The following is a 19,316-nucleotide window of genomic DNA, read 5'->3' on the forward strand; positions in this document are numbered from 1 at the left end:
GTTTATTGCATGATTTAAATGAACTACAAATATCTCTCATGAATGTGTTTGATGACATGCATGTCACATAATTGATGTGATTTTGTTTCATGATATGATCACTTTGACGAAGTTAACATATTAAATGACATTCTCAACCCATTTAACATTTACGCCTAAAATCAATCTGTGCATCATATAAAGCGATCAAGTCTCTTCAGAAAAGTTGGACTAAACCGCTCAATTCATATGGATTAGTTTTACGATCTCTTTATGAACTTTTTGAAGCGTCAAAGTGTCAGTTGCGTAGGCTGTCTATGGAGGGACAGAAAGCTCTCAGATTTCATCAAAAAGACCTTCATTTGTGTTCTGAAGATGAACGAAAGTCTTACGGATGTGGAACGACATGAGGGTGAGTAAATGATGACACAATTTTCATTTCTGGATGAACTAACCCTTTAAGTGTTTTAGAATATCCCACTATTTTTAATGGTTGAAATACTGCAGCAGGTGCTGTATTATGGATGACTGGTGCCCTAAACTTGCATTTTGTTCAAGTATTTGTTTTTCTTCACTTCAGATAAAAATGACAGTCCTGTGCAGCAATTCTTTGGATGTTTTGCCCTCCAGGACTCTGTGCCAGTCAAGTGACTGAAAAGTTTATGGGTTAGAAACAACGTAAAGATGAGTACTTTTTTTTTTATTGGTAATATTGGTAATTTTTTATTAAACAGAATTAATAACAATGAAAAAATAACGGGAAAAAACATATAAATAGATATTTAAAAAATATACATAAATAGGAATAAATGAATTATCAAAGCCATTCAGTTGGGTTCTGTTTTTAACATTCAACATAAGAATCAGAGAAAATTCTTTCATTAAAGGGATAGTTCACCACAAAAATGAAAATTCTGTCATCATTTACTCACCCTCAAGTTGTTCCAAACCTGTATAATTTTCTTTGTTCTGCTGAACACAAAAGAAGATATTTTGAAGAATGTGTTAAACTGAACAGTTTTGGGGCACCATTGACTTCCATAGTAGTTTTTTTCCTACTATGGAAGTCAATAGCCGCATTTCCACTGTCGAGCCTAAAGCGGGCGTGCTAGTGCGTGCCAGGGCCAGTCGCATTTCTACTGTCACTTCCGGGGCTTGATTGTGCCTCGTAGGGGCTTCCTCAGGGCCAACGGCCAGGGTTTTTCGGCCCGCCGAATACCTTGGTCTAAAGCGGGCCAGCTCGGGCTTGAGGTAGTGGTTACAAACAAAGGCGAAGTTAATCTGTGTGTGGAGACAGAGGCGCCATGGATGATTACATGTAGGTTACCAGCTAACATAAGCATTAAAGACTTTTAAAAAACATTTTAGCTCAAAACTCACTTTCAGACAACAGCAAGTGTTTGAAATAACTTCTGTTTGTGATCCGATTTGGATTCTGATCACCAAGACTATGCGGACTATTACGATAGTAAACATGGTAAATACGACGGCTTGAAGAAATCAGACAAATCATATACGTAGGCTATCACAATCATGTATTTATTTTATCTGTCAGCATATTTCATAAAATAAAGCAACTCCAGTTTTTCGGGATTCCTCTGTTTCTCAGACTGAAAATATATCTGTTGGGACTGTCACTGGAGAGAGTGCTAAAGCTCCTCAGGTCGTAGTTTTGGTGGAAAATTTGTAGAAATTGTCATTCTTCGTAAATGTGATGTAAACATACTGTCCTATGACTACAAATAAACAGAAACAGACACGACTGAATAAGTGCGTGTGTCCTTTCTTTTGTGAAATAACAGTAAATACCACTTTATTTCTGTGACTAATGTTTAATCTTGACACAAATTAATTCATTATGATCAATTTGTTTGGTAAAACATCGATGCTTGGGTTTTTAAATCTTTAAGTAAACAACAAAATGCCAACAAATGCCTGCTTTATCATGTTCACTTTACGATCTTGCTAGTTTCCAGTGATTTCTTTCTGATTATTTTTCTGATAAAACTTCCATTTGTTTGTGAAATGACGGGTTTGTGTGACGTTGTTCCAGAGAGGTGTGTTACGGGCAGGTTTTAGTGAAGCGCTGCGTAGCTTCTGGCCCGACGGTGGAAATGCAGCGTGATTTTGGGCTCGGTGCCCCAAAGTGGCCTGGTTACAAACTTTCTTCAAAATATCTTCCTTTGTGTTCAACAGGACAAAGAAAATTATACAGATTTAGAACAACTTGAGGGTGAGTAAATGATGACAAAATTTTCATTTTTGGGTGAACTATCACTTTAACCCCATGATTAGCGGAGGTTAAAGGGACATTTCACCCAAAAAATAAAATTCTGTCATCATTTACTCACCCTTCAAGTTGTTCCAAACCTGTATGAATTTATTTCTTCTGCTGAACACAAAAGAAGATATTATGAACAATGTTGGTAACCAGACAGTTCATGGACCCTATTGAAAAAAAAAATATATACTATGGAAGTCATTGGTGTCCATCAACTGTTTGGTTACCGACATTCTTTAAAATATCTTCTGTTGTGTTCAACAGAAGAAAGAAACTCATACAGGTTTTGAACAACTTGAGGGTGAGTAAATGATGACAGAATTTTCATTTTTAGGTGAACTATCCCTTTAAAGGTCAAAAAGACACCATGAGAAAACACACAGCACACAAAATATTCTCATTTAAAAGGCCTGTTGAGGAGACCAGCATCACTATCGGGTGCTTTAATGCTGTACGGTATTATAACATCCTGCAACACCATTCTTGCAATTCCTATCCTGTATGATTTCCTATCATGATGATTCCCTCAACCAAGTCATGCTCACACATGTAATAACCTGAAATTGCTTCTATTGATTTTCCTGTCGTGTGTCATTGTCTCCCACAGCTGCTTAGACACAACCACATTTCCGTGCCGAGTGCCTCTCCATGATGTGGTATATCAGGTTGTCATCCAGGAACGACAGGTCGTCATCATATTCGACTGGTCGACAGCAGGCGGTGGGAGGGGAGCTGTGCAGAATGTTTTTCTCACCGCCGGCGAGGCTGGTGAGGATTTTGTCGTAGTTTGTGAGGGAGTTTGTACACACGCCGCTGCAGTAGCTGAATATCAACTCCTCCTGACTCCGGTAGCCCAAACCCAGATCAGACACTTTCAGCTGGACTTGTCTTAATGCACATGCTCTTCCTTTTCCTTTCTCTCTCTCGTCATGACTCGGTCTCTTTCTGTGCGTCTTGCTACGGAGGAAACCCCTACGTTTCTGAGATCTCTTGAATCTGTGGATGAAGGCTGAGTCGGGAGTGGGCAAGCTGTCTGGATGACAGAGAGAAGAGATGTTCCCATTGTCATTTGCACAACAGATACATCAATCTGATTTTAAGCAATGTACTAAAAATTAAGCAGTCTGAACCTGAACAAGGTAGTTTTATGTGGAAAGGTTGTACTCTTTGTGTATATGCATACTTTGAAAGGGTCATATTATAAAATAAAAAAAAAATCCTTCGTCTTTTTAACCCTGTAAAGCCTGACATTTGAAATAGAAAAATCAAGAAACCAAACTAAGCAAAAATATGTAATTTGGTGCAGTTGCTGATATTTATTTGAACAAAAAGGAAAGATGAAATTCTGATAGCTTGTAATGGTCAATATGACGTGTGATTTTGAAGATATAGTTAACAATAAGAGTATGTGGGGAAAATCTGTCAAACGTTGTGCTCATCTATTTGTAAGTAGCACCTGCATCTTGCTAATGATCCCAACATTAGAAACAAGCATCTTAAAGGTGCAGTGTGTATATTGTAGCGGTATCTAGAGGTGATGTTGCGAACTGCAACTAACGGCGCGCACCCCTCCCTTTCGGAGAAGCTATGGTGGCTGTCTGGCCGACACAAGATGTCGTCTGAGAGAGCAGAGAGTAGCCTGTGTGAAGCAATGAGGTTTCTTCTTACTCCTAACAGAACGGTCTCTGCTTCTAATAAACCAGACTACTACTACTACTACTACTAATAATAATAATACTTTGTGCATATTCAACATAGTGACGATGCAAGCTGCCTCTAAAAACACGAACGATTTAGAAGAAGAACAACATAGTGATGAAACGCACTCTGTAGGGTGTTTGTCCGTTTAGGGCTGCTGTAGAAACATGCTGGCGCAAAATGATGACTTGACATGGAGGGGTGACCCGCGGTGAATGAGATAGAAATTGCTCATTCTAAGGTAATAAAAACATAACAGTTCATTATGGAACATCTTTATATACCACTGAAAACATAGTTATGTATATTATATTGCATTTCTGTCAATAGATCCTCCCAAATTTTACACATTGCACCTTTAAGTTTATTTTTAACCTTTTAGCACAGAAGATCATATGCTAATATAAATATTAGATAAAAAAAAAAAAAAAAAAACTAAAACTCTTAAGAGATTTGTACGGAGCCCCGCACATGACATGCAAGAAAAAAAATTTAAATCGTGCGCACAATTTACTAATTCGTTCCCTCGATTTACTAAAATGTGCACACGATTTACTTATCATGTGCATGATTTATAAATCGAGGGAACAAAATAGTAAATCGTGCGCACGTTGTAGTAAATCGAGGGAACGAAATATAAATCGTGCACACGTTTAAGTAAATCGAGGGAACAAATTAATAAATCGTGCGCGTGATTTAGCCTACTATTTTTTTTTTTTTTTTTTCTGCATGTCATGTCCGGGTCTCTGTAGATTTGAAATGCTGACTTGGCAACTAACAGAAATAAAATGTTACGGTTGTAGTTAAAATTAATCAAACTAAAACTGAAATACAGATAAAAAGTGAGTGACGTGGAAATAGAAATATAAAATAAATAATAAAAACGATAAAATCACATAAAATTACTAAAACTGAAATAAAATAAATGAGATCTAAATAGAAATATAAAATGATAAAAAAAACTGACAAAAGCACAACAAAATTACTAAATAGTTTTTATAAAATTAAAATCAAAACTGAAAATACAAAAGTCAAATTAAAATATTGATAAATACTATGTAGTACATAAATACTAAAATAACACTGTTATCGAAGAGTGGAGCAGAGGTCACATGCACATAGAAGTCTTAAAGCTACAGCAGCAAAAGAGACAGTTTAAATCTAAAGGTACGTTTAAAAGTTTTTGCGTTTTTGAAAAATTGTGTACAGACGACAACAATGTTGAAATGATCCCCGTTCACATGGATCCAGTAGTTGGCAATGTCACTTTTTTAAAAAAAAAACTATGCACCAAGTGTGCGGCATAAGTCCTGAAAAATGAAGCCAAAATGTTTCAGTCGCCCCCAGGTGGCTGGATGCAGTATAGCTCGCCCTCTCCATGTTATGTAATGGGACGTGAAACTAAATCAAATTACACTTCAAATACATTTTTTTCAAAGATGGTTTCTGTCATTTTAGGTAGTTTTTATCACACTGATGTAAGTTCAAGTGTTTGTTTTTAAAAATTTTTTTTATAAGTTTGGTTTTAGTTATTTGACGCTATTAAAAACAGGGTGTCATGACATAATGATTGACAGCTTCTCTAAGCAAAGTAGTAACTGAGCCATCAACAGACTTTTTTGGGGGGATTTTCAGGAGGAGATTGGAGCTTTAACTTTAATTTCTACGTTTCCATAATTGTTTATTTTACACCGACATGCAGTAAACTGTACTAACCGATTCTGCGGGAGTGTGGGCGGGGCCTTGATACCGAGGCTCAACTTCATGCTCACTACTGCGCAGACTTGGGCTCCAAGAAGTCAGCGCCATATTGGCACACTGCCGGCTTCACTTTTCTACAATGAAAGAGAGTGAATGTGCGTCGTCCATCTTTTTTTACAGTCTATGCTACGCACTTATAGACTGAACACGTAATACACGTGCATGACGTCACCGTTTTCAAAAACTTTTACTTTTGTTTTTTGCGTTTAGTTTATAGTACCGTTTTCAAAAACTTTAGAACCCGTTTTAAAAGTTTGCATTTTCAGGCCTCCCAAAAAACGTTTCTGTGTAAATGAATGGCCAAAAGGCATAAAAAGTTTTCAGTTTTTAGTTGAAAGCGGTGTCGTTTAAAGGCCACCTAAGAGCAAATTTATGAAAACTATACCACAATCGTCTCCATGTAAACTACAAAAATACGAATTTGTGAAAACAGTGACGTCATGCACGTTCCGTCTATAGGTGTGTAGTGTTTCTTTACAAAGTGACGTCGCCATCTACTGGCCTGACAGCATAATGCAGCCTTTTTAGTCATTTTCACGGATCTGTGTGAACGGGTTCATTTTGATAACGTTGTCGTCTGTACTCGAAAAACACAAAGGAAAAACTTCTGTTGTCGTGTAAACGTACCCTAAGAGTCAAAGAGGGTATAAGATGTTCATGTAAAACTAAATCATGATTGTTTTTGCCTTGAGGACAAAAAGGACCGATAAAAATGATAAGACCCTTTTGAAGTGCATTGCACATTGTGTTTTGACAGTATGTAAAGACGGTAGTGTTTTGATGTGCCTTTGTGACACGGTACCTCCATTGATAACTATGAGAGGGCGAGTAGAGTCATCAAAGAGCCATAACGTGATATAGTTCGCATTATTCTGACAGCTTTGAGCAACAATACTGCTTTTGTCCACAGGTACCAGGTTTTTGAAACACAGATGAGTTGTAAGCTGATAGAACTAGAGTAGTGTGTGTCTAGTGTCCCGCCCAGGTACAATGGGTCACCTGAAACTTCTTTACTTAACCATCACAACAGTATCAGGTGTGTCCTGAAATGTGCTTTATCACACCTGCGTGTATTCGTGTGACTTTTCTTTATTTAATAATAAGAATCAAATAGCTTCTCCTGACCTGAGTGACTTCTTGGCTGCGGATGTTTGATCGTACGAGCATCAGGCAGATTTTGGTTTGCTTTTCTCAGCAGGTCCAGTCTTTGAGAACACTGAGCGTGTGGTTGTGAATAGCGAGAGTGTCCGGCTCGGTTCGGGTTCTGTAGAAGCAGCGGGACGGACGACACGCAGCTCAGCATCAGTGCACACGCCAGCATCACACCCCAGATCTTCATCTTACTCTCTCCTCAGCTCAGAGAGCCTGTGTCGGTCAGCACAAACTCACATCACACACAAGTTCAATCAGACAGTTTTGACATCACTTCACCTTACACTACAGCCTTTATTGTATTGCATTTTTACACATTTATGTCACATACTTTTATACAGCCCAGCTTTCTACTTCTTTTGAAAAAACTGATTGAAAACATTAAAGTAATATATCAGTTAAAGGCACAATATGTAGTTTTCGCCTCTAGAGGTCGCTTATTCAAAACAAAGGCATTGCTTGATGACACCTTGATTTTGCGGAATCATGGGAGGTGTCGTCTTCACATCTACAGATGGTGGAAAAGAATCCGACAGGACTTGGGAAGAAATCATATTAAAGGATGAGCTAATGTATTAAAGATTTTTGAACATTACTGTAGTATGAAGCAGGGAGGGGCTGAAAGCCATTGGAGTGGAACCAGGCCGCTGGAGCGATTGATAATGAGAGACAAGCGCGACACACGGCTCGAGAGCAGTGGAGCTTTTATTATGCCACAGACGATCCGCTTCCGCTTCTTCCGGTCATGTGTATGTGGGGTAACGCAGCACTGTTTTTCATATTAGATACATTTGTTTGTTAAAAGTTGTTATAATACTACTGTGTTCGCTCGGCGGCTACTATAAGACACTTGTTTCACACTCCAGTAAACTAGATTAATATTAGTCGTGGTAAAACATGGTACTCGTAAATCAAGAAAATGAGATTTAAACAATAAGACTGTGTTGAGCTATATGACAATTATTAGATTTCTGTTGATGAATGTATCCAAACAGTTGCTCACCTGTCTAATAAAACACATAATATATTAAAGCGTCTTTGGTGTTTCCATTGTTTCTACAAAATAAATCCGGAAACCGAGGGTAACAAAGGTATGATGTCATTGATAGGCGACGCACAGACATGGTCCGTGTCCTGGTTAAAATTGCTTATTTCTCTGGATTTAAACATTCTTGGAAACATCTGGGATAATTTAAGTACACAAGTCAACAAAATATATAACACTGTTCTAGTGGTTTTTGGATATTTTAATCCAAAAAACTTACATATTGTGCCTTTAAGACCGATATATTGCTTTTTTTTTTTTTTTGTGCGTTTTTTACAGTTGTTTTTATTTATTTACTTCATTTCTCTGTCTAGCACTTTGAGCTACTCTGAAAAAGGCACTTTATGAATTACATTTCTTATAATAATAATAAGAATAAAAAATATTTAACTTATAGTAGGCCTGTTAATATTATTATTATTATTATTATTATTATTATATTAGCCAAAACACTTTTTAAAAAATACCCACAAGTAGCCACTATATGAAAAAGGCACTTTGTAAATTACATTTGTTATAATTAATGCTGACAATAATAATCATACATACATAACTTAATATATCATTATTATTATAAAACAAAATAAAGTAATTAAAAAATAGCCACTAGCTACTATAAAAAGGCATTTTTAAAAAAAAATTATATTTGTTATAATAATAACAGTTTAACTTTATAAAGCTCTATTATTATCATTATATAGCCCCAAAACTATTTACATTAAGTTTTTTTAAATACCCACAACTAGCCACTAGTTACTATAATAATAATTATTATTATAACCATTTAACTTAATTTAGCATTAATTTATTAGTAGTATAAACAGTAGTGGTATATAGCCCCAATACAATTTGAAAGTAAAACTTGGAAAACTAAAAAAAAATCATGCTGTAAAAAACAATGAAGAAGATGTTTGATAACTCACCCGAGTTCAGCTCTGTGTATCCGGCCATCAGCACTGATGATCACAGAGCCAAAGGTGCTTTCCGAAAACATTTATAAAATAAAAACCGTGCATATTATACTTCCTTTCAACTGACTCTCATGTTCTTCTGCTGTCAGGAATCATCGCTCACAACTACATCAGCCTGTTCATGACTGCGGTTTATAATATATTTTCGTTGCTATGCATCCACTTCTATAATCCGATTATGGTTTTTAATTGTATTGATTATTTAATTGTTCAGGTCCAGTCTGAGTCCAGTTCATTCGCGCGCCAGCTGTGATGTGCAGTGCGCGTGAACAGTGCGCGCGATCAAAACACGCTGAATGACCTCATGAACAAAGCAAACGGCCTCCTGGATATTATTTAAACGTGGTGGAATGGAAAGATCGCTAAAGATGAATATGCAGTAGCTCTATGGTGAAATTTAGGCTAATTTAGTTTGTCGTTCACTCATATGAAATATTTTATTATTTATATTTAATTTAGCCTATCTGTTGGTTCGTTTTACAAGAATTCCGTGCTGAAGAGATAAAATACAAATACCTCTATCCACAATGAAGTACCTATATTAGAATTCAAATGTACTGTTATTTGCTATAATTTGTTTGACAACAAATATATTAATAGCGAACAATAACCTGTTGATAGATGGATTTCCACTTTCCAGCTTGAGTTCAGAGCTTCAGCGCTCATATAAATGACAAACACTCCCTCTACCGGTCAATAGTCTACAGTGCAGTGAAAACATCTGAATTAAAATTTGATTGAGTAATGTTAATTCATAAAATCTGTGCAGATAAAGAGTTTTATGTATTTGTTCAGAAATGTTGAATTAAACACTAAATTAATAGGCCTATAATTAATAAGATATATATTCTTGAAGGAATAAATATGCACCAGCATTTTTAAGTTTACAGATTCTGAAATAATGCTTAAAATCCTAAAAACGTCAAAATCACTCAGTTTAACCCCTATAGGGTCTTTGGGGTCTTTGGGGTCTTTTTGGACCCCAAACGACGTTTGCCAAAATTTAAAAAAAAATATTCTCTTTGTCCAAATGACATGAAACTTTGTACAGTGGTTAACACTTTCTAGATCTACAAATAAAAAAAATTGGAGTGATATCTTTTTTTTATGTTAGTGTAAAAAAAAAAAAAAAAAAAAAAAAAGTCACACTGAGGGTCTTTGGGGTCTCCAGAGACCCCAGGCAACAAAATGTAATAATTTTGTAACAAAATAATTGTTTTTTTTTAAAAACAAATGTAATTTTACTCTGTTTATTAATGTTTTTACTTCATATTTGTGCAGTTTTTGGAGGATTTATTATATATTTTAAATTTATATAAATAAATAAAAAAATTTGTTGAATAGGTTTTTATACAAAAACAGCTTTTTATGTAACAATTCACTTTATAAAAGACCCCCATTTCTAACTTTCATAACATGGATAATTTGACATGGTTTAGTGTAAGATTTTTGCCCATCTTTTGGGAAAAAAAAAGATCACTTTTACCAGTAGACGGCTGCAGAGCTCCACTATTTGCTATGTGCTATCTGACTAACCGAAAGACATTTTTTCACAAGCATTTTCCAGTTGGATTTATATCTACATATTGTGAAATCACAATTATAACAATAAAAGTTACTTTTTGTCAAAGTTTAGCATTTTTTTGTACTGAAAAAAATCAGTTTTTCAATAATGTTGATTTTGAGGATGAATTTTCTAAGCGGGGTCTCATCATAATGTAACAATATTGAAAAACTGATTTTTTTCAGTACAAAAAAATGCTAAACTTTGACAAAAAGTAACTTTTATTGTTATAATTGTGATTTCATAATATGTAGATATAAATCCAACTGAAAAATACTTGTGAAAATGGGTCTTTTATAAAGTGAAATTTTACTTAAAAAGCTGTTTTTGTATAAAAACCTATTTAAAAAATAGTTTTTAATTTATTTATATAAATTAAAAAAAATGATAAATCCTCCAAAAACTGCATAAATGTGAAGAAAAAACATTAGTAAACCGAGTAAAATTACATTTCTTGCCTGGGGTCTCTGGAGACCGCACAAGGGTTAAAACAAACAAAAACAAAAGGTGCTAGTTTCATTGAATGACCAACAACTGTCACCTTTCAAATTATTTTGATGGTCAGGGCCCATTTGTTCAAAAAGTTTAATCTGGATCAGAATCAGGTGATCCAGGTATCCAGGATCAGGTAATCCATCTTACTTTTGTACTAGTTTTTCAAAGCAAAATGGGATTAGATCACCCTGATCCAGATGCACACATTTTCAGATGACTTTAATCTGGAAACGGGATCACATATCACAATAGGCTACTAGATATGTAAAGATGAACAGGCAGAATAGTCAATGTATGAATGGTCACTTTAAGTGTTTTATTTAAAGAGGAACAAATCAGCACAATGAAACAATACAAAAACCCCCTTTCATGTTCAAATTCCTTTAAACAGTCAGACCCCTGAAAGGGACATGGTGATGGAAAAAATATGAGATTTGAGGAGAAACTTTTTTATTTATTTATTTATTTAGAAAAAAAACATTTGTGAGAATGCAAAAATATTGAAAGATAATTGTTCCTCCTATCTCTGTCCCTTTAGGGCTCTGTAGCTCCTCATCTGAACCACAACAAATAATTAATATATATATATGTATGCAATATTTAGAAACTACTTTTGACTGTCTCTGATGATTGTCATTGTAATTAATATACAGTGTTAAAAGCTGTTAAAGTTAAATATATTAATTTTGTTTCATATTGGCAGCTGTTTAGGGATTATTTTATGTTGACAAAATCTTTCTTTCTTTTTGCTGAACTGTACTTAGGCGTAATTGTTAGCCTAATATGTACTTTATCTACTTTGTCACTGTAACGGTTAAACAAAAGTTCCAAATATAAATAAATGGTATACTATTCTAACATTGAATTATTTGACCAATTTTAAAGTTTCATTACATTTTGTTCCCAAAATCCACCTTGAATCCACCCTTCTGCCTGGATCAGGATAATTTTTGGATCAAAGTTTTCCCAATCCTACTAAAAAGTTTTGAACAACATATACTGAAGATTGGATTACGTGATCTAATTTTTCTTTTGAACAACCCATTTTCAAGATTTGGTCCAATCTGATCAGATTACTTTTGAACAATTGAGCCCTGATTATTCCTGATATTTCCTGATATTTCCCCCCCAATACTGCTTATTATTCTGTTTTCTCCTACTATCTTGGCCATTCCAAGGTATGTAAAGTGTGTTTCTGTCAGATTGTGAGGACGAGATGCCTCTTTTAAAATGTTTCATATTTGTAGTTCAAGTTATTGATTGGAATCATTATAATTATAATTCAGAACATCAGAAAATAGTGAATATTCAATAAGAAAATGTTGATAAATAGATAGAATCAGCACTTCTGCATATGACTCCCTCTTCCGGTCAAAAGTCTGAAGTGCAGGACTTGGACACAGTTATTACCTTATCATCTGTTGTTGTAAACCGCAAGAACAAACAATTTCATCATACAGTTTTTTTTTTCTGTGATTAAATTTCCAGTTAATGTTGTAAATAATATAATATAATATAATATAATAATAAATTAAATAATATAATAAATTAGGTAATGTAATATCTGTTCAAGAGTGTTTGGGGTTTCTGTGGAGTGATGAATTAGTTTCAAAGGTCTCTCTCTCTCTCTCTCTCTCTGTGTGTGTGTGTGTGTGTGTGTGTGTGTGTGTGTGTGTGTGTGTGTGTGAAGACTCGTTTTGATTACATTTTTAGGGAATTTGTAGCCCATTTAATTCCAAATTGTTATAAATTTAAATCTCAGTAATTACCGTGAATGTTGTCACTAATTAGGCTGGTTAATCATCAAACTTAATTCAGATCTCCTTAGAGTTTAGCGCGGGAAACAATGCAGATAATGCAGTGATGATTTTTTGACGTAAACATCCAATTTTATAAAAGAAATGATTGCTTTGAATCTGACAGCTATGAATTCCTCAATTTCCGGTAGAATAGAGCTGGAGATTCCTCATATCCTCAAGGAGAACGGAGAGAAGAGAAAACATGGAAAGGACAGGACAAGGGTAGAAAAAGAGTTTCTATCTATCTGTCTGTCTGTCTATCTATCGTAATTTAGTTTTAACTTTTAATACCAACCATAAAGTTTATCTATGAAGAATCCCCATTCATCTGCACCTTTACCGCTCAAACTTTCCCTCCCGTCATCCTTCAGTCTGCTGTAGTATTTTATCGACCAGTCTCCGTGTTGCTATATTGGTCAGAGTTACTGAAGCGAGCTCAAGTCCCCATCTGTGTAGATTAGACCATTATCCTCTTAACTCCGAGTGTCCCTGCCTTCTCTCCTCACTGCTTCGCTCAAAAACACTCTCAAATAAGAAGAAACTTCGCGTCTGACGCTGATCGACGGACTTTCGACAGCTGCCGCGGCGCTCCGTGGATGTAGAAGTTCTTCAGAGTTGGTCGCGCGCGTGTCGGGGCTCCTGAGGGGCCGCACATGAGGAGTGTGTCTGATCTTCAGCAGACAGTAATCGCATCAGACCGGCTTCACCGTGCATACAAAGACCTGCAACAGTCTAGATCGAAAATTCAGCGCTTTTTATTCTCTATGAGTTTTTAAAATGAGGAACAACAGCATTTGAAGCTCAGATTGACGCGATCAATATTTCAGAATCATAAAGGATTGAAAATGCGCCTCCCGAAGAGAGTGATGGTGCTTCTCGCATTGGTGTGGATGTGTAATATCGCTTTTTGCTCAAGAAAGTCTGGAGCACGGAAGTCAGGTGAGTGTCATTTTTCATTACTGATGTTTTTTTTGTTAAAATGTATTTTTTTAATGGTGATTATTTGATTATGCAATACAGTGACCCCAACATGATGTCTGATGTCATTGCATTAAATGCAACATCTTCACAAACTTTTCTTCATTTCTGCGTCAACTAGTGTGTTAAGTTTTGGTGAATGTATGAAGTCAGTTCTTCTCAAGTTCACAGGTGTTTTGCATCAGACCTTCCTTCTTTTATAACAAATGGCACTTTATGATATTTTGTTAACTAATGCAATGGCATTCAAACATTTTTAAGCATGCATTAGGTGTCTGAATACTGTTTGGAGCTTCCTTATGTCCCATAATCACACAGGACACATTTTTAGGCTATTCCGATGGATAGATGTACAGGTGATTTGTCACAGAGACATCTGAGGTCGCAGTCATACAGCAGGGTCAGCGCTGTATATGGCACATCCATATGCCCTCCGGACGATCTCTTGCCCAATGCCCATGGCCAACAATTTACAGTAATGAAAACCATCAGTCATTTCAGATAAACAAGCCCTCCGATAACTGACACTTCAGATGAAATGCTGCAAATTGGTGCTTGTCCCTTTGGTACCCTTGGGTATATGGAGATACTTAACCTTAATGCGCTTTTTAGTGGTATAGCCAAGAAACTAGAAGTGATATTTAATTTGGTGGTCTTGATTTATTAAAAGACTAACAAATTCAAGTCTATAGCCACATATAGGCAAGTTTGGGCTGTTTTGTTTTAGATCTTAAAGGGATAGTTCACCTAAAAATGAAAATTACTCACCCTCATGTCCTTCTACACCCGTAAGACCTTCATTCAACTTCAGAACACAACTTAAGAAATTTTTGATGAAATCTGAGCGCTCCGTAGACTGCAATTTAACCACCACTTTCAAGGTCCAGAAAGGTAGTAAAGACATCGGTAAAATAGTCCATGTGATTGCAGTGGTTCAACCTTAATGTTATGAAGTGACGAGAATACTTTTTGTGCGCAAAAACAAAACAAAAGTAATTACTTTATTCAACAATATCTTCTCTTCTGTGTCATTCTCTTACGCTGTTTACGTTCAGCGCTTCCAGGTTCTACTATTGGCCGGCTCCTGTGTCAGTATCACACACATGCGTCGTGCTGCTCACATGATCAGCTTTGACCAATCCTGAGCCAGTGTTTGGACGTAGAACCTGAAAGCACTGAATGGATTGAAAGTGGACTATTGGAAGTTGGTCTGGGTAAATGTAATTTCCTTATAAGTTTGATTGCATCATCTGTTGAAAAAGATCTTTGCCTGGAGCCTTTTCTCTTTAGTTTGTATCGACTCAAAGTTGTCAATGAAAATGAGACATTTTTGGTCACTAAAGGCCCTTTTAAAAGTTTTCTTACCGTCACACAAAATTAAACATCAATTCCAATTTTGTTACTCAGTTTTCTGTTGCCTAAAAATCCATACCTACATCTTTCTGGGTTGCTCTCGAATTAAAGGGATAGTTCACCCAAAAATGAACATTCTGTCATCATTTATTCACCCTCATGTTGTTCCAAACCTGTATGAGTTTCTTTCTTCTGCTGAACAGAAAAGAAGATATTTTGAAGAATGTTGGTAACCAGACAGTTGATGGCACCTATTGACTTCCATAGTATTTTTTTTCTGGTTACCAACATTCTTCAAAATATCTTCTTTTGTGTTCAACAGAAGAAACTCGTACAGATTTGGAAAAACTTGAGGGCAAGTAAGTAATGACAACATTTTCGGCGGTGGACAGGGGTCAGCATGGGCACCCTGACTGGTCTGCAGCTATGCAGCTCCATACGCAACAAACTGTGATGCACTGTGTATTCTGACACCTTTCTATCAGAACCAGCATTAACTTCTTGAGCAATTTGAGCTACAGTAGCTCGTCTGTTGGATCAAACCACACGGGCCAGCCTTCGCTCCCCACGTGCATCAGTGAGCCTTGGCCGCCCATGACCCTGTCGGCGGTTCACCACTGTTCCTTCCTTGGACCACTTTTGATAGATACTGACCACTGCAGACCGGGAACACCCCACAAGAGCTGCAGTTTTGGAGATGCTCTGACCCAGTCGTCTAGCCATCACAATTTGGCCCTTGTCAGACTCGCTCAAATCCTTACGCTTGCCCATTTTTCCTACTTTGAGGACAAAATGTTCACTTGCTGCCTAATATATCCCACCCACTAACAGGTGCCGTGATGAAGAGATAATCAGTGTTATTCACTTCACCTGTCAGTGCTCATAATGTCATTCCTGATTGGTGTATGTGTGTGTGTGTGTATGTGTATGTATATATATATATATATATATATATATATATATATATATATTATATATAACTATTTCCACACAGTTGCTTTTGACCTTTATGTTCTTCTAAATAACATGGAACTTCAATAATAATCGTTCACTCGTGAATGGCTCATTATGTGACATCCTTCCTAAGTTGCTTTCCATAAGTTGGTCTGTTTCATCTGTTATGGCTCTGTGTATTTGAGATTGTTATTTCACATTCATTTCACTACATGTACAGCACTTACAGTGCATTATGTTTTGATTGTATTGTGCTCCGGTAACATGTTTGGTTTGTATGTTTTTAGATTAGTCTCGGTTTAGCGGTTTATTTTCAGAAAGCAGCATTTTAATTGCGCCACAAATGCCTGCAACTCATAACAGATATATCAGAGCCAAGATCACATGGAATGTGCATCATCAAAGAGCGTATTAGTCATACTCCATCAAATTACTTGATTTCTCTAATGACTATACAAACCTTTTAAGTTCAACGTCTTGATGTGTGTTTATTTTGAGGGAAAGCAATATCTTGTAAATGATCTGAAAGGAGAGAGTGATGCGTTTGGAATAAACGCAGCTTTAATGTGTTTCTGCGAAACCAGTGCAAGTTCCATGAATGTGTCAGGATGAAAAACATCGGGTTTAGCAGAAACAATTTTGTTAACACCTTACTTAAAGCTTTTATGTATGATGCATTATAAAGGTATTATAATTAATTAATTGTAACCAAAGTTGAAATGGATTATAATATTTGCAGATTCTGAAATTGATTTGTCGTGTGTTTTAATGCATTATACTTTCTAAATGTGTAACAATGAATAGATAAGTATTATTTATAATGTATTCTAACTGTGTTACAATTATTCAGGAGACCATACAAAGCATTGTACGGTGCATTACAAGGCATAATTAATGCATTAAAATACTTTTATAATGCATGAAGGCTTTAAGTGTTACCACAGTGTTCATGCAGAGATGCTAGTAAATGTCTCAATTAATTACAAAGAAACAGCAAGTAAAATGATGTTGAATTACATGTGAAATTTTAGAAAAACTGTAAAAGTATAAAAACTGAAATAGTATTTTCTTGTAAAATGTACTTCAGTAATATTTGTTTTATTTACAACTTTGAAAAATCAATTTTTAGAATGTAGAAACAAGAAATGCAATATTCCTATATCTGTGTTGGTAGGTGAAAACCAAAACTAAAGCAAGTTTAAAGAGAGTTCACCCAAAATTGAAAATTCTGTCATCATTTACTTATATACTGTGCAAGTCAATGAGGTTCATCAACTGTTTGGTTACTGACATTCTTCAAAATATCCTTTCTTTGTGTTCAGCAGAAGAAAGAAACTCATACAGGTTTGGAACAACATGAGGGGGAATAAATGATGACAAAAATTTTCATTTTTGGGTGAACTATCCTTTAATCCTTGAACTTTCAGAGGCAGTGGCTCAATGTTTCACTAGCCATGAGGACGATTGTGATGTTGTCTTTCTGTCACCAGTTGCAGCGACACACACACACACACACACACACTCACACTCACACTCAATTGTGCATCAGCGCTGTAGACATCAACTTTTTACTCTGAGCGAGAGATTTAGGAATGACCTTGTCCAGCCTCATCTGTAATGCATTTAAAATCAGCCTGTTTTGTATATATGCTTCTGTTTTCCGTTTTGTCTTGTTACGACCTTTCTCATCAATACCAATGAACTCAATTACATTAATTAATTAGTGCCGTTTGCTAAGGTAAGCATCTACAAGATCTGTTTTTGGTCTAATGTTGTTTAGTTTAATGTTCATAGGTATGAACTAATGAACGATAATGTAGTTTTTATATTACGTTGTATTTATATGATAGCATTCGTGATTTGATCTGTTGTTCCTCTCAGAGAGGTTGAGTCCACCGCTGGACATTCAGCTGGAGACGGTGAACTGCACTGCATTCAGTGTCCGGTGGAAAATGCCCCGCAGACACGTCAGCACTATCACTGGATATAAGGTACACATCCTTCCATCTTTAAATTTTAAAACTGTTTTTTTCCACTGATATGATGCTGGTATCAGGGTTATTTTAGTATCACTGAGATACTAGTTTAGTTTTTCTTCATATTTTAATGAAAAAAAAAAAAAAAAAGTTTATTGCTGTGTCACAATTCGCCTACATATACTATGCCCTAAAAGTATGTATTGTTTTTGTGAAGAAAAAGTACATACTTTTGAGTGTGTTGTAGGCGAGCTTTTGGTTCATAACTGCGCCTTTGTGTCTTAGTTATGTGCATTTAAACTTGTTGCAGTTAAAATCCTCTACATTCAATTTAATTTCATTTTGCTTACCTTATCGGAGCGAGAACTTTTCGGTCTCACACATCCACCATGTTTGTAGTTTTTTTAACAGTTTTTATTCATGTTTGTAGTTCTAATCGAATCCTCATCCAACATACAATGAGCCATTAGAGTGTGCGTGGATCTGCACTTTGAATTCTAACCAGAAACAGAGTAGACCATCAGGGTACCTTTGGGATACTTATTTCAACATACTACAATTTGGGGCGCTATTTAGGACGGACAGTATGCAAATTGGGATGCAGCATTTTTTATGGTTTTCATTAGTTTTAATTAACTATAATAACCCTGGCTGGAATTTGGATGGTTCTTGAGTAAAACAGGGACCAAAGCCACCATATTGAGTGTTATGATTTCTCCCATTCATATATATTATGAGTGCACCATCTGCCATCATCATACTGCAGATCTATTTGGTGCCACTAGTAGTGCAGAAACGTCACACTTTTTCTTTAATTACAGACAGAAGACTTTACCAACTGACCTACTGTACCAGTGTGAAGAAGTGAAGCGCATAGATCTTTGCTCCTTTATCCTATTTGTAGAGACAGTTGGAGGTGTCCTCATCTCTGGTTGCTGTTAGGTTACTAAGAATCTCTGTGTTAACTAATGTTAATGTTGTTATGGTTGCTTATGGGATAAAGACTAGCCAAACCCGTCAGGTATCTGTCTGATGCCAGATCGTACTTACAAGCCCTATTCTTCAGATTTCTACACTGGTGGTGTATAGATGTCACTACAGGAATGATTTGAGAGTGATGGGCTCCTCATATATTCATGTTTATATTTATCTATTTTATTGACCAGGTGTTTTACACGGAGATGAGGAATAATCGTCCGACCAACAATGCTGTTGTCCTGGAAGTCCCACTGAGTTTAGAAATGCTCACAACTGTATGTAACCTCTTTTTTTATTCAATAAAATACTACTACTAATAAAAATAATTTATT

General features: G+C 35.9%; 1 protein-coding gene across 1 annotated transcript in view; it reads left to right on the plus strand.

Moving 5' to 3' along the window:
- Positions 1-12,746: 12,746 nt before the first annotated feature.
- Positions 12,747-19,316, plus strand: part of LOC127513644 (pikachurin) — a 28,346-nt gene continuing 21,776 nt past the window's right edge. The window contains exons 1-3 of the mRNA XM_051895648.1: positions 12,747-13,684; positions 17,912-18,021; positions 19,173-19,259. Coding sequence (XP_051751608.1) covers positions 13,591-13,684; positions 17,912-18,021; positions 19,173-19,259 — 291 coding nt within the window. The 5' untranslated portion in view covers positions 12,747-13,590. The remainder of the gene's footprint in view (positions 13,685-17,911; positions 18,022-19,172; positions 19,260-19,316) is intronic.

Source organism: Ctenopharyngodon idella, chromosome 5, assembly GCF_019924925.1.
Source record: "Ctenopharyngodon idella isolate HZGC_01 chromosome 5, HZGC01, whole genome shotgun sequence".
In the NCBI taxonomy this organism is placed as follows: domain Eukaryota; kingdom Metazoa; phylum Chordata; class Actinopteri; order Cypriniformes; family Xenocyprididae; genus Ctenopharyngodon; species Ctenopharyngodon idella.